The 26,464-nt window shown below is 37.4% G+C and overlaps 1 protein-coding gene across 2 annotated transcripts in view; it reads right to left on the bottom strand.

The window, feature by feature from the left end:
* Positions 1-26,464, bottom strand: part of WDR70 (WD repeat domain 70) — a gene marked incomplete at its 5' end in the record, with an annotated part of 295,937 nt that overhangs the window by 29,100 nt on the left and 240,373 nt on the right. For both annotated transcript variants that reach the window (XM_079703924.1, XM_079703925.1), the window contains 3 exons: positions 19,885-20,023; positions 21,489-21,573; positions 24,312-24,411. In XM_079703924.1, the coding sequence (XP_079560050.1) occupies positions 19,885-20,023; positions 21,489-21,573; positions 24,312-24,411 (324 nt within the window). The remainder of the gene's footprint in view (positions 1-19,884; positions 20,024-21,488; positions 21,574-24,311; positions 24,412-26,464) is intronic.

Below are 26,464 nucleotides of genomic sequence, written 5' to 3' on the forward strand. Positions count from 1 at the left end.
AGGTAGAAGCCCAATGGTGAAAAGAAAAAAATGCCATGGCACTTTTATAAATGTACGGGTTGCTGCAAAAAAAACAAACAAGGAAAAGTGTTGCTCTATTCCTGCCATAAATATTTGGTACAGATGCACAGATTATGCTTTTTAAAAACTGGTATCTAATTAACAAATTAAGTCCTATCAAATGGATGGAAAAATGCATTTATTAAAATCAGTTTATTTACAGCCTCTGCTCTAAAATTAAGGTAACTGCTCAAGCAGCAAAAATCTGGAACCTGGTAATTGTCCTTGGCACAAAATGAATCACATCTGTATCTGATAATAAACTTGCCTAAAGAACTTCATCACGAGAAAAAGATCTCAGAGAAAATGGAAGGTCTCTTGGGTAAGAAAATTAAATACAATTTTCTTCCTCTAATTCAAAACACTAAATGTTAGTTTGCTCCAATTTGCTATTTGAGAAGAACTTACAAAGGCAAAAAAACAAAAAGCACAAATAATGATTGAAGAAAATCTGGTAATTATTCTTATTAATGACAGTCTGGGAGCAGGAAACAAATAAGAGGCTGGAAGCTGGAGTCCACAGGGTGAGTGACAACAGTGGTGGATCCTACAAGGCAAATACAACGGGGTGGGGGGGGGAAGTGACTGGGGGTGGTGGTGGTGGTGGGATGAATTGGGAGGTTGGGATTGACATGTATACACTAATATGTATAAAACGGATCATTAATAAGAACCTCCTGTATAAAAAAATAAATAGGGCTTCCCTGGTGGTGCAGTGGTTGAGAGTCTGCCTGCCGATGCAGGAGACACGGGTTCGTGCCCGGGTCCGGGAAGATCCCACATGCCGCGGAGTGGCTGGACCCATGAGCCTGCATGTCCGGAGCCTGTGCTCTGCAACGGGAGAGGCCACAACAGTGAGAGGCCCACATACCGCGAAAATAAATAAATAAATAAATAAATAAATAAAATGCAAAAATTCAAAAAAAAAAAAGACGCAGCGCTTATTGGAGGCACATTCCCAATATTCTTGTAGAACTTCCGACTAGTGGGCACAGGATGGATCAAGTGCGTCAAGATACAGAGCTGCGCAGGTTTGAGAGGGGCCCGGGGCACTGGAGCCTCAGGCAAGTCAGTTCCAGCAAAGAGTGGGTTTGTCTGTTATATCACACATTATCATCTGTTACGAGGACCAGCTTGTGAAAGAGCTTGGGAAGCAGTACCTAAGGCCATCTCTCTCAATCTAATCTACACAGACCCAGACCCTTTTACCATTCTTCATTTATCAGTAGTTTGAGATGGGAATAAAGATAATAACCATAAATCTTTTCTGTATATAAATAAACAAAGCACAAATGTATAAAGCTTGAAATCCCTAACTACTAGATAAGAAATATATATGATCAGATCTTGGAAATCATCAGGTATGTAAAACTAAAAAATTATAGAAAAAGCTGAATCTTCAAAGATGATCTATACAGGATATGTAAAACACTATTTGTCTTAATATAGCATAGGTAAAGATGTTTCACAAATCATACTCTTTTATTTAGCCCTTTGGGGGTCTCACAACCCCTCATCATACAAGACACAGCATTATCTATCACTCCAAAAAAGGAAAAAATACTATCCTGGGACATGTGTTAATTATAGAAGTCTTTCTTCCCCACACTAATATAAATTGTGAAAGTCTGGCCAGAATTCTGATAGAACAGACGGAAAACTTGTTACCAAAGATCGTTCATCAAATTCTGGTTGGGAGAGGAAAACCTGTGGTAGAAAATCCTACAAGACACGTAAGTCCTTCACTTGGTCTTCTACCAGTGTGATGTTATATGGAGCTGGGTTTGGACAACAGAGCACTAGTCATTACTGTATTATATTTTATACATTTTATAAAGAATAGTGTGTCATTTTGAACTCCTACAAAATTTACATATCTGCAAAATCAAGTTCTCTTTTCTTGATATTTTATAGCGTCAAGTATGTTTCTCCTTCAGGGTTGTGTTATCTAGTAGGTGATTCTTCACCCAGTTTTGCCATTCCTGGCAATTATGTCTATACTAGGAAGTATAGATATGTTTAAATGTCAATTAAATAAAACACCAAACTCTTGTGTAGAGAAGAAAAAAAAGTTTCTAACTAATCAAAAGGGAAACATTGACTGTTTCTATTGCTTTGAAGGACTAGAAATAGAAGCAAGATAGTAAACAGAAAACATTACCATGAGACTGCTGACACCAAATAAGTAGTAGATGCCTTTTAATACAGCATGTTGCAGGGTTAAATGACACTAGAAAATGAATAAAGTATTAAACTGGACAAGCCCTGCTTTTAGTCCTCATTCTTCCGCCTTCAATGATTTATGAAGCCTGAAGCAGGATGTGATAGGTTCTTCATCTAATTGTAACTCCCAAAATGAGATCACTGTCAGACAGATAATTATAGGAAAAGACAACTCACTATAGGTTTTGAATCTGGATCCCTGCAGTAAACGTTATTTCAAAGAAGAAAATGTTGAATAGAGAATCTAAATAACTGCTCCTGAACTAAGAGTCTACTGGTTAAATTTATAAATTGTTCTTTTAAAAGAGACTGGAAATAAGAACAGAAATGAAATGATAAGCACATCAGAAGTCGTCTTCTATTCTAAGGAAGAATAAAGATTAGAATTTTGATAAAATACAGTGACACATTCCAACAAATAATTTTTACTTCAAAGCAGAGTGTGTTCTACAAAACAGATCCAGGAAACAGATCATATTCATTAACAGTATAACAACCAAAACAAATTATATTCATTACAGTTTTAGATTACCAGTATTTTAAGCATCCACAGTAAACTTGCTTCCTCCACTGAACTCAAAACATAGCTATTTTTAGTAAGTCTGAAAAAAGATCATCTCAAGTTTTAAAGAAGTAGACAATTAAAATTTGTACTTCTTTCATCAAATCTAAAAGAAAACATATTTATGCTCTGAAATTCCAAATTAATTAGAAAAAACTATTAACAAAAAACAAAAACAAGAGAAGCTGGTACGGAATAGGCCATTATAGTAAGTCCTGATAAGAACATGCTATAATAAAATATAACAAAAGGTAAAGCAAAATTAACAAATACATTTTCACCAAACACCTACCGTGTGCCATATATTGTTCTAACCATAGGAATATAATGCCCTTCCCACCCACATGGCACCAAGGAGTCCCTTACTCCAATTTGGTCACTGGAAAATCTAGAAATGTCTGAGAAAAAGAGTACCAAAGATAACAGAAGTGTTGAGAAAATATGACCCACAAGGAAATGTTAAAACAACAACAACTAAGTTTGGTTCACTTAGACAAGAGAAGACAGAACAGCAACTTTATAATCTTAAAGGAAATAGAGGATGTTGACCAGCTGTTCTCCAATTCCTTGAGGACTAGAGTAAAGGATGTAGGCTCTAAGCATGAGAATGTGAGCCTAAAAATAATGAAAAAAAAAGATACGATGGTATGGGATTTCATAAACAGAAATGAACTCTTAGGGAGGTTGTAAACTCTTCTGTTAAAAGTCTAATTTTCATATAGGAGAGTTGAGCCGTAGTCCTCAGGTAGGCAAGAAGATGGACTCTGGAAGATAATATTGAGACACGGAGCAACGTATGCCTGATGCCAGATGGCAGCTGATGAAGCAAAAGCCAGCAGCTTTGCCTGTGGCATACTTATGTGAAGGGAACCTATCACCAGTGTAGGAGAGGGGACTCGCAATAGGATCAAAGACATTATTTTATTTCCTATAATATGAATGTCCTTGCAAATGTGCAGTGATCTTAGAGCTTCCTCCTAGGCACATTTGCTGCAATTTGTACTATTTCATTATTTATTTCATATAGTTTTCCACCACAGTTATGATTTTTTTAATTAAAAAAATTCTCCTGGTGCTGGGTGAGATACAGGGATCACATTCCACTCAGTCTCTCCCTCTGAATGCAGTTATAAAACCTAAATTTCAGGATTCTGAAAACTAAATAGTAGTAGGTGGATCGGGGAATTAGCCCAGAATTCAAAGTATCACTGAAGCAGCAGTGAGTTCACTATTTCCCCACTCTGGTACTCCACCCTATCCCCCCCGACAAAAAAAACTTGTAATGAACAAAAGATCAAAAGTTTACACTAAGGCAGCCTCAGTTCAACTGAATTTTCCTTTTGCCTCGGGCTTCAGTACAGCATGGCATAGCACTGTTACTGATCCCATTTTTATTTAAAGCACTGGAATTTTACTCATCATGAATTTTATGCATTAATTCTTATTTTTTATAATACTGCATTAAAATGTTAATTTGCTTTGATTACTGAGTTTTTTGATACCTCCTTCAATTTTGTGCTTGAGTCTGACCCTAGTCCTGGCCTTGATTCAACCTATATCTTACTCTATTACACAAAGATTATCTCAAAATAAACCACACACCCAAAATGAACCACATTAAACCACAGAACTTTTAGAAGAAAACACAGAAGAAAATCTGTGTAACCTGGAGTCAGTCAAGGAGTTCTTAGATGTGACACCAAAGCTACATTCTACAAAATAAAAAAATGATAAATTAGACTTTATCAAAATTAAAGTATTTTGGAGGAGCTTCAAGATGGTGGAAGAGTAAGACGCAGAGATCACCTTCCTCCCCACAAATACATCAGAAATACATCTATATGTGGAACAGCTTCTACAGAACACCTACTAAACGCTGGTAGAAGACCTCAGACCTCCCAAAAGGCAAGAAACTCCCCACGTACCTGGGTAGGGCAAAAGAAAAAAGAAAAAACAGAGACAAAAGAACAGGGACGGGACCTGCACCAGTGGGAGGTAGCTGTGAAGGAGGAAAGGTTTCCACACACTAGGAACACCCTTCTCGGACAGAGACTGCGGGTGGGGGAGGAGGAAAGCTTCAGAGCCGCAGAGGAGCGCACAGCCACAGGGGTGCGGAGGGAAAAGAGGAAAGATTCCCGCACAGAGAGGATCAGTGCCGACCAGCACTCACCAGCCCGAGAGGCTTGCCTGATCACCCGCCGGGGAGGGTGGCGGATGAGAACTGAGGCTCCGGCTTCGGATCCCAGGGAGAGGACTGGGGTTGGCTGTGTAAACACAGCCTGCAGAGGCTAGTGCGCCACAGCTAGCCGGGAGGGAGTCCGGGAAAAGGTCTGGAGCTGCCCAAGAGGCAAGACTTTCTTGCCTATTTGTTTCCTGGTGCGCGAGGAGAGGGGATTCAGAGCGCTACTTAAAGGACCTCCAGAGACGGGCGCGAGCCGCGGCTATCAGCGCGGACTTCAGAGACAGGCATGAGACACTAAGGCTGCTGCTGCCGCCACCAAGAAGCCTGAGTGGGAGCACAGGTCACTATCCAACCTCCCCACCTGGGAGCCTGTGCAGCCCGACACTGCCAGGGTCCCGGGATCCAGGGACAACTTCCCCGGGAGAACGCACGGCGCGCCTCAGGCTGGTGCAACGTCACGCTGGCCTCTGCCACCGTAGGCTCGCCCCGCATCCATACCCCTCCCTCCCCGCGGCCTGAGTGAGCCATCCCCCCGAATCAGTGGCTCCTTTAACCCCGTCCTGTCTGAGCGAAGAACAGACACCCTCAGGCGACCTACACGCAGAGCCGGGTCCAAATCCAAAGCTGAACCCCTGGAGTTGTGCGAACAAAGAGAGAAAGGGAAATTTCTGCCAGCAGCCTCAGGAGCAGCGGATTAAATCTCCACAGTCAACGTGATGTACCTGCATCTGTGGAATACCTGAATAGACAATGAATCATCCGAAATTGAGGAGGTGGACTTTGGGAGCAACGATATATATATATACTTTTTGTTTTGCTTTTCCCTTTTTCCCTTTTTGAGAGTGTGTATGTGTATGCTTCCGGGTGTGATTTTGTTTGTATAGCTTTGCTTTTACCATTTGTCTTAGGGTTCTGTCTGTCCGTTGTTGTTTTTTTTCTTAATTCTTAAAAATTTTTCGTACTAATTATTCTTTATTTTAATAACTTTCCTTTATTTTATTTTATTTTATCTTCATTCTTTCTTTCTCTCTTTTTTTTCTCCCTTTTATTCTGAGCCGGGTGGATGAAAGGCTCTTGGTGCTCCAGCCAGGCATCAGGGCTGTGCCACTGAGGCGGAAGAGTCAAGTTCAGGACATTGGTCCACAAAAGACCTCCCAGCTCCATGTAATATCAAATGGCGAAAATCTCCCAGAGATCTCCATCTCAACGCCAGGACCCAGCTTCACTCAACGACAAGCAAGCTACAGTGCTGGACACCCTATGACAAACAACTAGCAAGACAGGAACACAACACCATCCATTAGCAGAGAGGCCGCCTAAAATCATAATTAGGCCACAGACACCCCAACACATCACCAGATGTGGACCTGCCCACCAGCCTCATCCACCAGAACACAGGCACTAGTCCCCTCCACCAGGAAGCCTACACAACCCACTGAATCAACTTTAGTCACTGCGGACAGACACCAAAAACAATGGGAACTACGAACCTGCAGCCTGAGAAAAGGAGACCCCAAACACAGTAAGTTAAGCAAAATGAGAAGACAGAGAAACACACAGCAGATGAAGGAGCAAGGCAAAAACCCACCAGACCTCACAAATGAAGAGGAAAGAGGCAGTCTACCTGAAAAGGAATTCATAATAACAATAGTAAAGATGATCTAAACTCTTGGAAATAGAATACAGAAAATACAAGAAACATTTAACAAGGACCTAGAAGAACTAAAGAGCAAACAGACAGTGATGAACAACACAATAAATGAAATTAAAAATTTTCTAGAAGGGATCAATAGCAGAATAACTGAGGCAGAAAAAGAGATAAGCGACCTGGAAGATAAAATAGTGGAAATAACTACTGCAGAGCAGAATAAAGAAAAAAGAATGAAAAGAATTGAGGACAGTCTCAGAGACCTCTGGGACAACATTAAATGCACCAATATTTGAATTATAGGGGTCCCAGAAGAAGAAGAGAAAAAGAAAGGGACTGAGAAAATATTTGAAGAGCTTATAGTTGAAAACTTCCCTAATATGGGAAAGGAAATAGTTAATCAAGTCCAGGAAGCACAGAGAGTCCCATACAGGATAAATCCAAGGAGAAACACACCAACACACATGTTAATCAAACTATCAAAAATTAAATACAAAGAAAGAATATTAAAAGCAGCAAGGGAAACGCATAAATAACATATAACAGAATACCCATAAGGTTAACAGATGATCTTTCAGCAGAAACTCTGCAAGCCAGAAGGGAGTGGCAGGACATATTTAAAGTGATGAAAGGGAAAACCTACAACCAAGATTACTCTACCCAGCAAGGATATCATTCAGATTTGACGGAGAAATTAAAACCTTTATAAACAAGCAAGAGCTAAGAGAATAAAGCACCACCAAACCAGCTTTACAACAAATGCTAAAGGAACTTCTCTAGGCAGAAAACACAAGAGAGGAAAAGACCTACAAAAACAAACCCAAAACAATTAAGAAAATGGTAATAGGAGCATACATATCGATAATTACCTTAAATGTAAATGGATTAAATGCTCCAACCAAAAGACATAGACCGCTGAATGGATACAAAAACAAGACCCGTATATATGCTGTCGACAAGACACCCACTTCAGACCTAGAGACACATACAGACTGAAAGTGAGGGGATGGAAAAAGATATTCCACCCAAACGGAAATCAAAAGAAAGCTGGAGTAGCAATTCTCATATAAGACAAAATAGACTTTAATATAAAGACTATTAAAGGAGACAAAGAAGGACACTACATAATGATCAAGGAATCGATCCAAGAAGAAGATATAACAATTGGAAATATTTGTGCACCCAACATAGGAGCACCTCAATACATAAGGCAAACACTAACAGCCATAAAAGGGGAAATCGACAGTAACACAATCATAGTAGGGGACTTTAACACCCCACTTTCACCAATGGACAGATCATCCAAAATGAAAATAAATAAGGAAACACAAGCTTTAAATGATACATTAAACAAGATGGACTTAAGTGATATTTATAGGACATACCACCCAAAAACAACAGAATACACATTCTTCTCAAGTGCTCATGGAACATTCTCCAGGATAGATCATATCTTGGGTCACAAAACAAGCCTTGGTAAATTTAAGAAACTTGAAATTGTGTCAAGAATCTTTTCCGACTACAATGCTATGAGACTAGATATCAACTACACGAAAAAATCTGTAAGAAAAAATCTGTAAGAAATACAAACACATGGAGGCTAAACAATACGCTACTTAATAATCAAGAGATCACTGAAGAAATCAAAGAGCAAATCAAAAAATACCTAGAAACAAAAGACAATGAAAACACAAAGACCCAAAACCTATGTGATGCAGCAAAAGCAACTCTAAGTGGGAAGTTTATAGCAATACAATCCTATCTTAAGAAACAAGAAACATCTCAAATAAACAACCTAATCTTACACCTAAAGCAATCAGAGAAAGAAGAACAAAAAACCCACAAGTTAACAGAAGGAAAGAAATCATAAAGATCACATCAGAAATAAATGAAAAACAAATGAAGGAAACAATAGCAAAGATCAATAAAAGTAAAAGCTGGTTCTTTGAGAAGATAAACAAAATTGATAAACCATTAGCCAGACTCATCAAGAAAAAAAGGGAGAAGACTCAAATCAATAGAATTAGAAATGAAAAAGGAGAAGTAACAACTGACACTGCAGAAATACAAAAGATCATGAGAGATTACTACAAGCAACTCTATGCCAATAAAATGGACAACCTGGAACAAACGGACAAATTCTTAGAAATGCACAACCTTCCGAGACTGAACCAGGAAGAAATAGAAAATATAAACAGACCAATCAAAGCACTGAAATTGAAACTGTGATTAAAAATCTTCCAACACACAAAAGCCCAGGACAATATGGCTTCACAGGTGAATTCTACAAAACATTTAGAGAAGAGCTAACACCTATCCTTCTCAAACTCTTCCAAAATATACCAGAGGGAGGAACACTCCCAAACTCATTCTATGAGGCCACCATCACCCTGATACCAAAACCAGACAAAGATGTCACAAAGAAAGAAAACTATAGGCCAATATCACTGAGGAACATAGATGCAAATATCCTCAACAAAATACTAACAAAAAGAATCCAACAGCACATTAAAAGGATCATACACCATGATCAAGTGGGGTTTATCCCAGGAATGCAAGGATTCTTCAATATACTCAAATCAATCAATGTGATACACCATATTAACAAACTGAAGGAGAAAAACCATATGATCATCTCAATAGATGCAGAGAAAGCTTTTGACAAAATTCAACACACATTTATGATAAAAACCCTGCAGAAAGTAGGCATAGAGGGAACTTTTCTCAACATAATAAAGGCCATATAAGACAAACCCACAGCCAACATCGTCCTCAATGGTGAAAAATTGAAACCATTTCCACTAAGATCAGAAACAAGACAAGGTTGCCCACTCTCACCACTATTAGTCAACATAATTTTGGAAGTTTTAGCCACAGCAATCAGAGAAGAAAAAGAAATAGAAGGAATCCAAATCGGAAAAGAAGAAGTAAAGCTGTCACTGTTTGCAGATGACATGATACTATACATAGAGAATCCTAAAGATGCTACCAGAAAACTACTAGAGCTAGTGAATGAATTTGGTAAAGTAGCAGGATACAAAAGTAATGCACAGGGGGCTTCCCTGGTGGCGCAGTGGTTGAGAGTCTGCCTGCCGATGCAGGGGACATGGGTTCGTGCCCCGGTCTGGGAGGATCCCACATTCCGCAGAGCAGCTGGGCCCGTGAGCCATGGCCGCGGAGCCTGCGCGTCCGGAGCCTGTGCTCCGCGGCGGGAGAGGCCACAAGAGTGAGAGGCCCGCATAACGCGCAAAAAAAAAAAAAAAAAAAAAGTAATGCACAGAAATCTCTAGCATTCCTATACACCAATGATGAAAAATCTGAAAGTGAAATTAAGGAAACACTCCCATTTACCACTGCAACAAAAAGAATAAAATATCTAGGAATAAACCTACCTATGGGAGACAAAAGACCTATATGCAGAAACTTATAAGACACTGATGAAAGAAATTAAAGATGATACAAACAGATGGAGAGATATACCATGTTCTTGGATTGGAAGAATCAACATTGTGAAAATGACTATACTACACAAAGCAATCTACAGATTCAATGCAATCCCTATCAAACTACCACTAGCATTTTTCACAGAACTAGAACAAAAAATTTCACAATTTGTATGGAAACACAAAAGACCCCGAATAGCGAAAGCAATCTTGAGAAAGAAAAGCAGAGTTGGAGGAATCAGGCTCCCTGACTTCAGACTATACTACAAAGCTACAGTAATCAAGGTAGTATGGTACTCGCACAAAAACAGAAATATAGATCAATGGAACAGGATAGAAAGCCCAGAGATAAACCCACACACATACGGTCACCTTATCTTTGATAAAGGAGGCAAGAATACACAGTGGAGAAAAGACAGCCTTTTCAATAAGTGGTGCTGGGAAAACTGGACAGGTACATGTAAAAGTATGAAATTAGAACACTCCCTAAGACCATACACAAAAATAAACTCCAAATGGATTAAAGAGCTAAATGTAAGGCTAGACACTATCAAACTCTTAGGGGAAAACATAGGCAGAACAGTCTATGACATACATCGCAGCAAGATCCTTTTTGACCCATGTCCTAGAGAAATGCAAATAAAAACAAAAATAAACAAATGGGACCGAATGAAACTGAAAAGCTTTTGCACAGCAAAGGAAACCATAAACAATACGAAAAGACAACCCTCAGAATGGGAGAAAATATTACCAAATGAAGCAACTGACAAAGGATTAATCTCCAAAATTTACAAGCAGCTCATGCAGCTCAGTATCAAAAAAAACAAACACCCCAATCCAAAAATGGGCAGAAGACCTAAACAGACATTTCTCCAAAGAAGATATACAGATTGCCAACAAACACATGAAAGAATGCTCAACATCATTAATCACTAGAGAAATGAAAATCAAAACTACAACAAAATGTCATCTCACACTGGTCAGCATGGCCATCATCAAAAAATCTACAAACAATAAATGCTGGAGAGGGTGTGGATAAAAGGGAACCCTCTTGCACTGTTGGTGGGAATGTAAATTGATACAGCTACTATGGAGAACAGTATGGAGGTTCCTTAAAAAACTAAAAATAGAACTACCATACGACCCAGCAATCCCACTACTGGGCATATACCCTGAGAAAACCATAATTCAAAAAGAGTCATGGACCACAATGTTCACTGCAGCTCTATTTACAACAGCCAGGACATGGAAGCGACCTAAGTGTCCATCAACAGATGAATGGATAAAGAAGATGTGGCACATATATTTACAATGGAATATTACTCAGGCATAAAAAGAAATGAAATTGAGTTATTCGTAGTGAGGTGGATGGACCTAGAGTCTGTCATACAAAGTGAAGTAAGTTAGAAAGAGAAAAACAAATACCATATGTTAACAGATATATATGGAATCTAAAAAAAAAGAAAAATGGTCATGGAGAACCTAGGGGCAAGACGGGAATAAAGACACAGACCTACTAGAGAATGGACGTGAGGATATGAGGATGGGGAAGGGTAAGCTGTGACAAAGTGAGAGGGTGGCAGGGACATATGTACACTAAACCTAAAATAGATAGCTAGTGGGATGCAGCCTCATAACACAGGGAGATCAGCTCGGTGCTTTGTGACCACCTAGAGGCGTGGGATAGGGAGGCTGGGAGGGAGTGAGACGGAAGAGGGAAGAGATGTGGGAACATATGTATACATACAAGTGATTCACTTTGTTATAAAGCAGAAACTAACAGCATTGTAAAGCAATTATATTCCAATAAAGATGTTAAAAAAATAATGTATTTTGCCTTGTAAAAGACTCTATTAAGAAAAAAAAAACAAGCAACAGACTGGGAGAGAATATCCCAAGAACTTTGTATCTAGAATATATAGAGGAATCTCAAAATTAACAGTAAGAAACAAACAACCTCATTTAAAACTGAGCAAAAGACTTGAAGAGGCATTTCACCCAAGAGAATACAACCATGGAAAATGGACACATGAAGATATTCAACATCACTGGCCATGAGGAAAATTCAAATTATAACCACTCCACATACCTATTAGAATGTGTAAAATAAAAAATGTTACAATACAAAGTGCTGGTGAGGATGCAGAGCAAGTAAAAAACACAGACACTGTTGGTGGGAATACAAAATGACATTGTTAATCTGAAGATGGCTTGGCAGTTTCTTATAAAAGTAAATATACACTCACTATATGACCCAGCAAGCCTACTCTTAGGTATTTGCCCTAGAGAAAAGAAAACTTACATTCACACAAAAACCTCTATATGAATGCTTACAGCAGCTCCATCCGTGACCTCCAAAAATTAGAAATAATCAAATGTCCTTTAGTAGATGAAAAAAACTGTGCTATAGCCATACAGTGGAATACTATTCAACAATAAAATGTAACAAGTTATTGATACGCACAACTAACCTGGATGAGTCTCAAAGGATTCTGCTGAAAGAAGTTGATCTAAAAAGGTTACACACCATATGAGTCCATTTGTATGACGTTCTTGAAAAGTCAACACTATAGTGATGGAGAACAGACCAGTGAATGCCAGGGATAAGGAGTGGAGAGCGAGGGAGGGGCTAAGAGGGTGACTATAGAGGGATGGCACAAAGGAGTTTTTAGGGGGTGATGGAACTAACTGTTCTGTATCCTGATTGTATTGATGGAACTACAGGAATCTATAGGGGTTAAAAATCACAGAACTGTACACTTTAAAAATAATAAAAAATAACCAGCACTAAGCTTGTTCCTTTCATTTTCCCTACATAAAACATTTTAGGACTTGATAAGGTACATATTAACAGTTAACCATCATGAAATTGGTGGTTTCTTTCCTCTCTATTCTCACGTGCCTACAGATGAACACTCAACTGCACTCTTTAAATCCTGAGAACTACTGTCCTGGAACATCCATCGCATGATACCTTTAGGTGCAATGAAAAGTAATTTAATCACATCTTATGGACACTAGCCCCATCCTGGACACTGTGAGGCTAACTTAGCAGGGGACTCTAGCTGAGTTCCAGTTACTGAATCTGAAGAAAAGGCTTAGTAAGTCAAATCACAAAAGTAGTAAAAATGCAATATTTTTTTCCATCATAGCCCAATGGCATCTCTTTCCTTCGCTACTTAAAGAAAACCTAAATGTCCATCAACAAAGGAATGGATAAAGAATGGGTATGAAAAAAAAAAAAGAATGGGTATGGATGTGGTACATACAAACCATGGAATATTACTCAGCCACAAAAAGGAACAAAACTGGGTCATTTGTAGAGACGTGGATGGACCTAAAGAGTGTCAGAGTGAAGTAAGTCACAAAAACAAATATCGTATATTAATGCATATATGTGGAATCCAGAAAAATGGTACAGATGACCTTAATTGCCAAGCAGACACAGAGACACAGACGTAGAGAACAAATGTATGGATACCAAGGGGGAAAGGGGTGGGGTGGGAGGAATTGGGAGATGGGGATTGACACATATACACTATTGATACTATGTATAAAATAGACAACTGATGGGAACATACTGTATAGCACAGGGAAGTCTACTTAATGCACTTTGTGCCCAAAATGGAGGGGATATATGTATATTTATGGCTGATTCATTTTGCTGTGAAGTAGAAGCTAACACAACATTGTAAAGCAACTATACTCCAATAAAAATTAATTAAAAAAATATTCTTACAGAAAGTAACACTGACCATTGTGCTTCCTGACAGTAAAACATTGTCCTAATAACCAGGCTCAGGACCCTGGGAAAAGGTAGTGTTAGAAAAAGAACCTTGTAACTGCTGTGTTGGCAAATTTACACTAAAACTCCATCATCATCTATTTACTCCCAGGTTCCCTATCAAATATTCATTGACCAAGAAAGAAGAAATGTTCAGAAGACCAGGAAACACGCAGTGCTCACACACCCTTTTAGTTGCCGATGAGCAAATGCTCAATAAACCTACCCTGAGTATATTGTCTTATCATTTGGCAGTGGGAAAACAGACATATTTTACTAAATACAAACATACTAATCAGAACCCACCTAGAATCTACATTGTTTAATCCTCCCAAGAAAGTGAATTTCATTAAGCTGATATTGCTTTATTCAAAATAATACATAATTCAAAGCAACTGCTATTCCCTAGCCAACCAGCTGCCTGATTGCTCTTTAATAAAAGTCAGATAATGGAACGCTAGTTAACTCAAAGCCCATTTTTTTCCATCCCCTTGTGCTTCACATTAAAAAGGTTTCACCATATTTTAGAAAGCAGATAAATGCCAAATATAGTCTTTCTTTCAAGCTTATTTTCAGTTGGCATTTGCACTGCATATAACTCAAGTTCTCTCTGTGTACTACTATTCCTTATGCGATCCTGACTGGGCAAAGACACCGCTTGAATCCTTTATTTCTAGAAAACGCTTAAAGACGTGTGATTCGGACTGAGCTGGGACTTTATATCAGCAAGACAGATCATTAGTCTATTCCCAGTACAAAATGGAAGAACAGTTGAGTTCTTCAGCTCCTTCAGAGACAAGCTTTCACAGACACAGCTTCATTAATTCATTAAGTTTGAAGTAAATTCCCATATTAGTCGTTATCTGTATTCAAATATAAGAACAAAGACACATTCCAAAGCCAATTCTGAGGACTCCTTGGAATATCCATTAATTTGAATGACCTTTCTGCTCTCATTCACATGTACAAATAACATGGGGTGATTGTAGTCTGAAGAGTCAGCATGTCCCTTACACTTATTAATTAAGATACACAGCTAGATTCATGAAGGGTCTATTATTTCATGGCCCCATTATATCCATTTATACTTATTCAATGTCTTTGGATTTAAAATATCAATATTCTCTCCTAATAAGAACACAAAAACTTTTTATGTGAAATGGAAGTGCTAATCCTTTCATTTTATATGTTATATGTCATTTTATATATTGACACATATAGCAATTTTCTTGGACATCAAAATTCATTAATTTAAAGGTCATATCTCAGTATGATCTATGGGTAATGTGATAAGATATGATGTTTAGAAAAATAATGTGAACTCAAGTTCTCTTCAGAACTTCACCTAACTATATAAAGAAGGAAAGACAGTTGGTATTTTTATGGAATTTTTTGTTCTTTTAAAGAAATCTCTTTTTTTTTTTACACAATATGGACTTTACCTTCTCCTCAATATATGCAGTAGGCTATCTCTGTAATAGGATAAGTAGGTCTGAAATAAGAAACTTTCCCCACCTTTTGGTAAATACATAAACTATTACTTAATTAACATAACTTTAACAATAATTATGTATTTTCAACCAATACCCATGATAATAAGGGGCAGAGATACAGCCTGTAGGTAGGTAGGCAGTAAGTAAGTGTGCATAATCCAGATTTCATCTCCCACAGGAAAGGGATATTGCAGAGAACAAGTAGTGGTAGAAAGAAACAAAACTCTAAGATAATCCTTGTTCTTTGCTATCTATTTTCTTCAGTGGTTAAAAAACATTCCTAAAGATAATCAAATATTCTCTAGATGATCATAAATGAGTTTTTTTTCTTCCTTAAAACACCTTTACTATTATCTTTCTTATATGGGCACCAGGATTCTCAATCAACTTTGAAATGCCTACGGGAGTCTAGTTGAAAATGCCAAAGCAAATTTCCCTTCCCTTCCGTTCAGTAGCCGTGCTAAATGCTATAGCTATGTTTTAAAAATAAAGGTTTAGTTTTTCTCTTTCTTCTCTTCACTTTGTTCATTGTTTACAGAAACAGAGATCCCTCACCAAACTTTGTAAACAAACAAACAAATTAGAAGAGAAGTTGGGACCAAGTGTGAAATTTCTGGCTGTTTTCCTTTCCACCTTTTCCTTCTCTCTACACAAGGGAATGTCTGCTCTCTCTTAAATTACTGCCCAAAGCAACTGAGGTGAAGAGGCCACCATCTTAATACCAGGTCAAAACAACTTCATTTCACTATGCTTGGGTTAAAGAGTATAAGTGGTAATATACTAGTACAATTGCATAAACCACATCCCTTGATTTATATTAGCAAAAAAGGAAATTCTATTAATCATTTTGCAACAAAGTATAGTTTGATGAAAAATCACTAAGCTAATAATAGTTTTGAATGTTATTTCACAGCATTTCCTGAAATAACTGGAACTTTGAAAAGACTTTAAAATTTCTATGTTTCTTCTAAACATAATTACCTTTTAAAAAAATGATAGGTCATCTCCAAATTACATTTAGTCCATTCCTTCTCTCCTATGCTTTTTCACATAAAATAGAGTAATGGAAGCTTTTTACACAATATATAAACATTCTAGGGTCCCATCTACACAAAGACAAAGGCGAGCTTTTAAATTCAAGATCAAATTATATTCTGGAATTTATCTTAGAAAAGAGGCTAAGCACATTATTCAAATTACAACGAAGTAGATGATAAATGAGGATATGCATTTTTTTTAAACTTGAGGAAACAAAATTGGACTAGGAAAAGGAAACACCTAAAAATAATTTCAGCAGAATTGTAAAATGTATACAAACATCACACAGTAAAAATAGTAAATGTTAAACATTTGTCATCTCCTAGCGAAGAGTGTTCAGAGTCTCTAAACTGAATAGAGAAAGAAAAATTTTCAGAGCATATGACAATGCAGAGAGTGTAATTAAAACCATTTTTAAAGTTTGTTTCAAAACTAAATATGGAAAATATAATTGTTATATTTTAAAAAGCTATTTATTGTGAAGACTGTAGGACAGTTTTTAGTTATTAGGAAATTAATTGTATAGATTGTTAACATTCCCTAACTGAAAACAATGTTTGGCTCCCTATCTATATTGAGCTTGACATTCCAGAATATAACTATCTAGGGATTTATTTCGTTTTAGAAAAGGGTGTGGGAAAATGCAGTCAATCATACTTTACTGAAGTAAATGGCCTTAGGATAGACCTAACAGCACCATTGCCTGTGCCTAGTCAAACAAGCAAACAACTAAATGTTGATATTAAGAATATGAGATGCTGCCTTTTAGCTAAATTAAAACTCAATACAGTAAGTACCTTATTATAGCAGAGTGTGGTGTTTCCAAAAGAAATGACAATCCTGGCTTTTAATAACAAAAATACAATTAAATGAAAGAGGTGTTTTTTGGCTCTTCTAGCAAAGTGTCCACCCTCTTTATCCATCCCAAAGAATGAATCTGTTTATTTTTCAACATTCCAAGAAGACTTAAAACTTGAGAAAATAGGGATCAAAGGGGCAGTTTAAAGTCCCTTTAGCATACCGTTCTACAATATAAACAGAAAACAGTGCTGTCTGATGTTAACAACCAAAAAAAGACAAACAAATCCTAAATCAATGATTGAAAAGGCCACTTTAAGGTGAGTGGTTTTGTCCCTATTTGGAGTTCTCTCTTCATCCATCTATTAAAATGGGTCTCAAAATCAGTTTGCTGACTTTTCTAAGATAATTCAGTATATGATCAATTCTGTTTCCTCAGTGACCTCACTCTTTGTAGCTCTTCACTTGCTCGTCCCTTAAATGCTTTGGTTTCCTAGGGCTCATCTTCTCCATCCTTCATGCCCTTTCTGTGATCAAACTAATCAGCAACCAACATTTCAACTCTGAACTATAAATACTCCTCCCAAAACTGTGCCTTCTTTCTTCTAAGCACCAAAGTTATCTACCCATCTGCCCACCGAACATCTCCACCCAGAGGTCCTAAAGGTACTTTAAGTTCAACATACCAACAACAGACTCGCTGCCTTTCTTCTAAAACCTGCTATCTTTTTTTGTTTTCTTTTAATTGCAGGGAACACTGACCCAGTCTCCTAAATTATACATATACAAATAAATACTACGTCTTGTAAATCTAACCTTCACACTTCAATAAAAATCAACGTCTAAGACCTGGATCTGAATATGTCATTCCTTTGCTTTAAAAAACAAAAAACAAAAAACCATAAGATAAAGTCACTTTATTATGGTATACAAAGTCAGTTTACCCTTCCATCTCTAGATACTTCTCTCCTGCCTCACTCTCCAAAGACACACCTGTGCTCTACAGTATGCATTACTTGCACTTCCCAAGTATACCATTCACTCATTCAATAAACAAGAACCTTCTATGTGCCAGGCACTGTTCTGGGGATATTGCAGTGAACAAAACAGACAAAGTTTCTGCCCTCATGAGCATACATCCTGGTGGAAGCAGACAGACAAAAACAAACAAATATATAATAGATGAGATGGTGGTAAGTGCCATGGAGAAAAACATCTAGTTAGAAAAGCAATTCAGAGCAACACAACAAAACAGTGTGTTCTGTACACTTATGACATCCACATGTCTTTAAAAGTACAATCATACTTCTATATCCCTTAATTTAATTACATTTCAATTTAAATTATAATTTAAAAACACAACCCCATGAGTAATACTGAGATGTATAGTCGTTGAGAGGCATTAAAAAAAAAACAGCTTACTTCTGGAACAATCAATTATAATAATTTTATTTTTTGAGATTAAAGTTGATAGAGTCGAGAGTGTTTTTCTTTGATTCTAGTGTTTTAGCCGGCTCCTGGATGCACCCCAAAAAAAGTATTATTAGTGTTGGCACATTTAAATTATGTCATGAGATTAGAATCTATAAAACTTAAAGTACTCATCTAGAATTAGTCTCATTGTTAGTTCATTGTCTCTATACCATGGTTTCAAATTTAGTGCCTACAACTTAAGACTCCACAGTAATATTAAAACATTAGAGATAGGAGCTTTTTGCTGGTGATTTAAAAACAGTTGTTCAATTGTCTGAATCATTTAAGTACATAATATGTCTCAACTGTTTACGTAGAGCTGAAACAACCGGAGAAACCTACATAAGAGCGCTGTTTAAGATATAGGATATTACTAAAGATTTGACTATGAGCCAAAGAAAATTTGCACAGACATTAATTGGCCTGTTTCATACTCGAAAAATAACAATGATTTGCCTTACCATCTAAATAATAATACATACTTTCAAAGACTTTAAAGGAACTCAGATTTTCCTCTGGGAATCTTCACTATCATTGTATTACATACTGCTCCAGTCTCTAGACATGAATAAATGAATGAATGAATGCATGCACGCTGCTGTTTTAGTGCTTACATAAATATGTAAAGAAAACTAAAGGGGAGTTTTTCGGATGTGAAAGTTAAATCTGAAATGTTTTAAACTTCTAATAACTAAATAGATATTAACCTCAGTGGAAGCTGAGTCTTACCTTAATGACAACTCTAACAAGGAGAATTCTGTCAAAGTTTTCAAACAATGATACACTTCATCACATTCTGTGTGCATAACGTTTCACTTCTGTCCATAATCCCTGAATCCTTACAAACATGCACACTGTGGGAAGCTCCTTTCTGTATGTTACATGAAGATCAGCTTCTTCTCACCTCAAATTGGTTGGCAGAGCAGGTAAACATCCCAGGCCCAGCTGAAATTCTGACTAAAGTGTGGGCCTATAGGAAATATTGGGTTGGGGAGGGAAAAGTGTAGATAAGCCAGTCTGCAATGTACTAATAATTCCTGTGTTGGAGAAAAAAAGCAGCTACCACTGTACTGTAAGGGCAAGAACTTATGTTCTATTTCAAAACCAAAACCAAAACCAAAAATGGCTAAGAGGCAAACTTCACTTCATTCTCAAGGCTGGGAGGAAAGAACACACATACCGCATCTGTGATGTCTATTTCATACACCCTTTGGAAAGTCCTGCGCTCAAAGAAAACAAGTTTGCCGCTGCCACATCCCCTTTGAACAGACGTACCGGTGACTATGAGTTTATCATCTGGACTGAAACAGCAGTCAGTCCTACAGACAAAAAGAGTTTATAAGTATAGGCTTATGATGCTACAACAGTGCAGTGATAATGAGTTAAAATATAAACAACCTCACTGTAATAAGAGACAACTCTTACATAGGGTTTATAGTAAGTCAGGCACTTTTATTAATACTCACAATAATCCTATGAAGTAGATACTATTATCCCCATTTTACTGATTAGGAAACTGAGGCAGAAAGAGGTTAAATAAACCTTGTCCAAGATCACAAAAGTAAGTGGTACAGCTGGGATTCGAACTTAGACAGCCTGACTCCAGAATCTGTGCTCTAATTTCTATACATTATAATATCTTTCAATGTAAATAACGTGTGGGAAAAACTCAATATAGACATTGATCCTGTCTATACACAAATAGACAGTATATTACTAATGCCTAAGTAGTGATTATTTTGATCAGTTTGGGAACTATTTTTATCAGCACTACCTCTCAAACAATTTGAGTTTTGTCAAGTCAAGCACCATGAAATGAGGAGCAGCTTGTACCGCTGGAACCTAATTGATGGCTGTGATTCAACAGCTCTTGTGATGAGAGGTCTGGCCACCTGACTGTGAATAATCTAAGACATGAGCCAAAGACGCTATCTAGTTATCATTACTTGCAGCAGGCATAGGCTCAAAAAATTCGTATCGGCTATAAATTCATGTTGGTTTATCCATCTGTTTGTTTTAACAGATAAATGCCATGGGCAATAGACTGTGTCAGAGTTAGTGTTCTGATATTATACAGCTTCCTCCATTTGCTGCTTCCATTACCTTCACACTCTCCTTGTTGGTCATTATTTAATACAGATAAGAAATTTTATTTCTACCCAAATAGAAATTTTTGCTTAGGCACCAATTGTAGGACTTAGAGATCAAATCCCAACCTCAGCTGTTTGCAGAAAAATCTTTAAAGCTTCAGTTATCAACTTAGTAGAATGCAGATAACAGTGTTCAGCTACCCAGAGCAAGACAGTCTGAATAAGTGACGGTTACCGAATTGTTGACTGAAATGATGATAAGAAAAAATTGAGAAAATGACATATAATATTCAGTAACTATGAAGAATTGCTTTAATGGTATGAGGATTCAAATTTTAAAAGAAAACAAATAAAAGACAGGCCTATTCTGTCATTTATACACTATTAAAAGAACAATTCAACCCTTTAAAATGTTTTTACTACCCCAAGACCTATGTGTGCATACAATATATATATTCACAACACAAATACATGAACAGCCATCATTTCAACTTCAAAAATAAAATTTTATATTCTGAAGAATGTACAAAATGAAAGGAAAAATAAAAATTCATCTCTCAAAAAACCTATTTCAATCACTCTTCAAGTCGCTTTTCTAGAAAATCTAAGACACATACTATAAATTAACATGAAGATGAAAAAATTACTTTTCCATTCTCTTGTGCTTATCGAATATTAAAAATATGCTACTTACATTGGGAACATGGTGGGAAGACCCGAGGCTGAAAAAAGTGGCTTATTAAACTGTCGGATGTCCCATAATTTTAATGTATCATCACCTGATAGAGGAATGAGAAAGGAAAAAAAAAGGCAGACAGTAAATTTTGCAAAAAAGAACCAGCCCCAAGTTTAGAGTTTGCAAAACTTAGTGTATAACTATAAGAAAAGGAAGGGAGAGAGGGAGGCGGGGGACGGAGGGAGAGAGAGAGAAAGGAAGGAGGCAGGAGGGAAGGAAGGAGGGAAGGGGATGCACATAACACATTTTACTTTTTAACTAGGGAGCTTGAGAGCCATAGCTGTGAGAACAGTAGAAAGATACATGATAATGAACTAGCTTCCTAGAAATTACTTTCCAGGTTGATGTAGCATCTGCAGGCTAGAAGGAACCCTGGAGAATCTTCTCTAAAGAGTGACTTTAGAGCAGATGGTAGTTTCCCTGTGGTATATCTGAGCATAACTTGACTTCTTAAGAAGATATTAATTTAGCAACCACCAGGACTGAAAATAGTTCAGTTCACAACAGATTCTTTTTCCCACTAGTGTGTGGGTGAAACTATCCATTAACATTAATGAGAGTGAGCCAATGTGATTCCTTTCCCTCCAGTGTAACTCTACCTGTGGCTATCATTCTTCACCTTGCTGGGGAGTATAGCTTTTCCAAGCCATTTAAAGTATAATTAATATTCTTTAAAGAATCACCTTTGAAGTATTTCTATAGGGCTACTAACTAATTCCTGTGCATAATGAAAGCCAAAACTCATATAAGTAATATCTTTGCTGTTCTTTTTCCCCAGTGTCCGCAGCTGAGACCTGCCTCAACCCCCTGGGTCCAATAAGGAATCAGTACCAGATGCAAGCGAGGTGAGTGGAGAATTCAATAAAAATCCCCAATCTCTCCCCAGCAACCCTGACTCTGAAACCCAACTTTTGGCAGGTGCACTAATCCACAACTGGCTGGATTGGAGACCTGCTTATACTGGAAGAACTTTGTAAGACTCACCTTTTTCCTTTTAGTCTTTAAAAAAAAGGTTACACATCCCCACAATCCTCAAACAATAAGAAAACATTAATCTGTATTAAACAATTTAGTTAACCTGGCAGGTTCTGGAGCTAGCAGGAGCACCTTACAACACTCTGGGGACTCTGCTGAACAGAGAGACTTCCATCTGGTATATTCTATACATCCAGGAAGGAGAATGGTGGAATACAGTATACATGTTCTGTAGACGACATGTTACCCAACAGCTAGTATGGGATGGAAGCGGAAGGTAAAAATTATCACTAAAATGGCTTTGACTGAAATGGAGTTAATCCTATACTTCTAAGGCAGTAATAATCAACCGGGTGGGGCTGGGCTATTTCAGAATCCTCCAGGAAGAATTTTCAAAGTACACTCCTCTGTTATTCCCCTCTTCTTTCCCCACTCTACCTCGGAGATTGGGGTATACCACTCTAGAGGTGCGAGAGTGAATGTGAGAATTTCCTAGTGGAGGATTTGTCGTTTTGAAAACCTTCCCAGGGGATTCAGATACATTCTTGGGGTAAGAATCACTGATGTAAGTACAGAGTATAGTACATAGTCTTAATTAAGAGTCACCTTAGGACTCAAAGAACAGGTTAGAATTGATGAACCAAAACATATATTTTATACATATCTATCTTTGCCATGTATACCGTAAATAGAAAATACATGTGCATGTGCTTTGCTTTTTTAAAAAATTATGTAAGTGAGGGTAGTTTGGGTATAATATATCAACAGAAGGCTTCCTTGGAAGAAGGAGAATCTGGATAGAGTTCCCAAGGGTAAACAGGCATGGACCAGTTAAACTGAGGGGAGAGCTGTGCCAACCCTATGTTCCCCTCACTTCCATACCCTCTACATCAGGCTGTGAATTCTTTCAGGAAAGGAACCCTGCTATGATGTCCACAGTTTATGCCAAGCACCTAGCATAATGCTTAGCTCAGATCAGTTGCTCAATATACAGTAAAGTGAGTGAATGAATGACTAAACTCAGTGTTGCTAGATTAATTTGGCCTGTGGAAAAAAGACTAAATCCTTTATGTGATATTTAAGGCTATCTGTAACACGGCTCCAACCTACTTACCTTGATTCTTTTCTCTCCCCACAAATGGGCCTACTGGAAGATCCTCAGTCACGCCCCATACCTCCCCCTAATGCTTTGTTCATAAGCTGCCCTCACTATTTTATTATTTCCTTCTATCAGCATATTACTTATTCACATGAGAAAGATTTAGCAAAAAGTTAGAAACAATCTCTATTCAATCATATGAGTGTAGATAGGTAAACTTACAATACGACCACACAGAATTACATAGCTATTAAAAAAAATAACATCCAGGTATACAAATTTTTTTTAACTGAACTGAATTAGTGTTTGAACTGAAAAAAAATCAATGGTCAGCAAATAGAAGATTTGAAATACCAGACCCAGAACTATGAAATGATATAGAAAGAATATAGAATATCATCTACAAAAGTCCATAAGGTAGAGGCAATGGTCATCCTTGCAGGCTCCAAATGCTGATGGAATTTGGAGCTAAAACGAAAACTTAGGCAAAAAAGTACATATTTTCTAACTTTTACTTGATAATTTTAATAAAACAATGTTGCCAAGTTGGAAATGCATTTTAATGAAAAAAACTAGACTGGCAAAGGTACATTAACAAAAGCACAGCTAGCTTTACTAAGCACTAGGATATTAGTGTGACATTTTTTAGAGTTACATACGATCATTTTATATATAGAAACATATCAAAAAGAAAGCTTCTAACCTACCTCCACGAGAGGCAAGGACATTACCATCATAGGAAAAAGTCACGCAAGAAGTATCTGTGCCCGGGTCATGAGCTTGTTTATAGTGGAATTTAGGGTGAACCTGTTTGCAAAGACAAGCAAAGTGTTAACATCTCATCTGAATTCAGATGAGAACATTTTTGTGGCAAGAGTATTTTACTTTATCATCCAAAAAATGATATATAGCTACATGAAAAATATTAATTTCACCTGATGATAGTTTTTTTATTTTGGAAAAAATTTCAAAGATCTTTAAAAAACATCCATTTGCTTTAATAAGCAAAAAGAAGAGACAAGGTTAACTTCTAGTAAGAGATATTTTTCAGACTGCCTTAGCAAGCTCTGAGCAACACAAGATTAGCACTGCATTTAGTTCTTCTCATTAAACTTATAAAGTTTTGGGGACCATTTCCTACAGTTATCTGAAAGAATAAATATAAATAAAAATTACAAATGAACATATTATTAACTCAAAAATATCACTGTATTCCTAGTATATGCCAGACACTGTGCACATGGTTGTAAGTCTTGAACTATCTTTAGTGTGCCTGTAGGATAACGTTGTTGTGGAAGATGATGACGACAGCTAGCCGTTACACAATGCTTACCATACCCTAGGCACTATATTCTTTTACTCACTTGCCTATGGTGCTCACGTTCACTCTAGAAGATTATCTTCATTTTACAGATTAGGAAACTAAGCACAGAGACTTAAGTACCCTGTCCAAAATCACAGAGCCAGTAAGTGGTCGAGCTAGGAGTTTGAACCAAAAAGCCTACCCTTAAACACCACCCTATACCCCCTCTCTACAGATATATGTTATTAGTCTTTTTACTTGCAATGTCACTTCTGAACAGTTAATGACTTATAAAAGTAACTCTACTACACTAACCTTGCCACCCAGTTATGATTCAGTAACCAGAACAGGCCAAAGTACTAGGGAATCAATTATCCCAGATCCACCAGGCTGGATAATTACACAGTGAATGGCCAGGGACATTACTAGTGATGACAGCATGTAGGTCTCTCCTGGCAGCCACAGGTATAGGAATACAAATGACCCATCTCCATCAGTGTGCAGCAACCATAACAAGGAATGAGTCACAAAACAGAGCTCACGTACATTAGCCTCCCAATAATATCCCCAACACTCCATCACTGAGCTTTCACCAAAAAGTTTCCAGTAATGAGGACACACTACCTCACAAAAGCAATCCTTCAAAATAAAAATTGTATATATTGAGTTAAAGCTGTCTTCTCAAATACATCACTTAACTCGGACCTTCTGTTTTAATAAGGACCAGAGCTTCCTTGGCCTTCTGCGGAACTGTTACACTCAGATTTCTTTTCACTATATTCCTAGGTTAGTTCTAATGATTCTTGTGTCCCATTGTCACAATTTAAATTTAAATAATTTTTCAGAAAGTCCCATTGTCACAATTTAAATTTAAATAAAATTTCAGAAAGTTAAATGGTAATAAATAAATAAATAAATAATAAAATTGTCTTCTCTCTTCCTCCATGTGACAATCTTAGAAATTTATATTAAAGACAGTAATCATGCTTCCTCCTTTCATGGATATAAATAATTCATTGATTCATCTTTTTTTTTAAATATATATTGGGAATCAACTGTATGGCAGATACATGGTTTAGCAGGGAAACACAAATGTGCCGAGATAAACATGGCTTCTCTCCTCAGAGGTGATAGACGGTACCCCGAAAGGACACAGATAAGCAGACAAAGTGACAAGTGGTACAGTGGGGAAGTATAGAGTAATTTGAGAGCACTAAAGAGAGGTTCTTGATCAGAGCATGTGAAGAGAGGAAAAACAAGAGGGGCAAAAAGAAAGCAGAGACGCAGTGGATAAAGTAAAAGTTAGCGGACGAAGAAGCAGGATGCAGGGTCTAGAAAGGCTATTCCAGTCAGAGGGTACTCACTGCATTCTGGTAGCAGAATTTTGAACCCCATGACCTCTGCAATCCCTGGTGTTATGCCCACGAATATGTTACTCTACTTAGCAAAAGGGACTTTGCAGGCATAATGAAGGTTATTAGTTAGCCGATAGGGAGATTATGTCCTGGATTACCCAGGTGGGACTGAAGAGTCACATGAGTCCTTAAAAGCAGAGTT

The sequence above is a fragment of the Hyperoodon ampullatus genome, assembly GCF_949752795.1.
Source record: "Hyperoodon ampullatus genome assembly, chromosome: 4".
Classification (NCBI taxonomy): Eukaryota; Metazoa; Chordata; class Mammalia; order Artiodactyla; family Ziphiidae; genus Hyperoodon; species Hyperoodon ampullatus.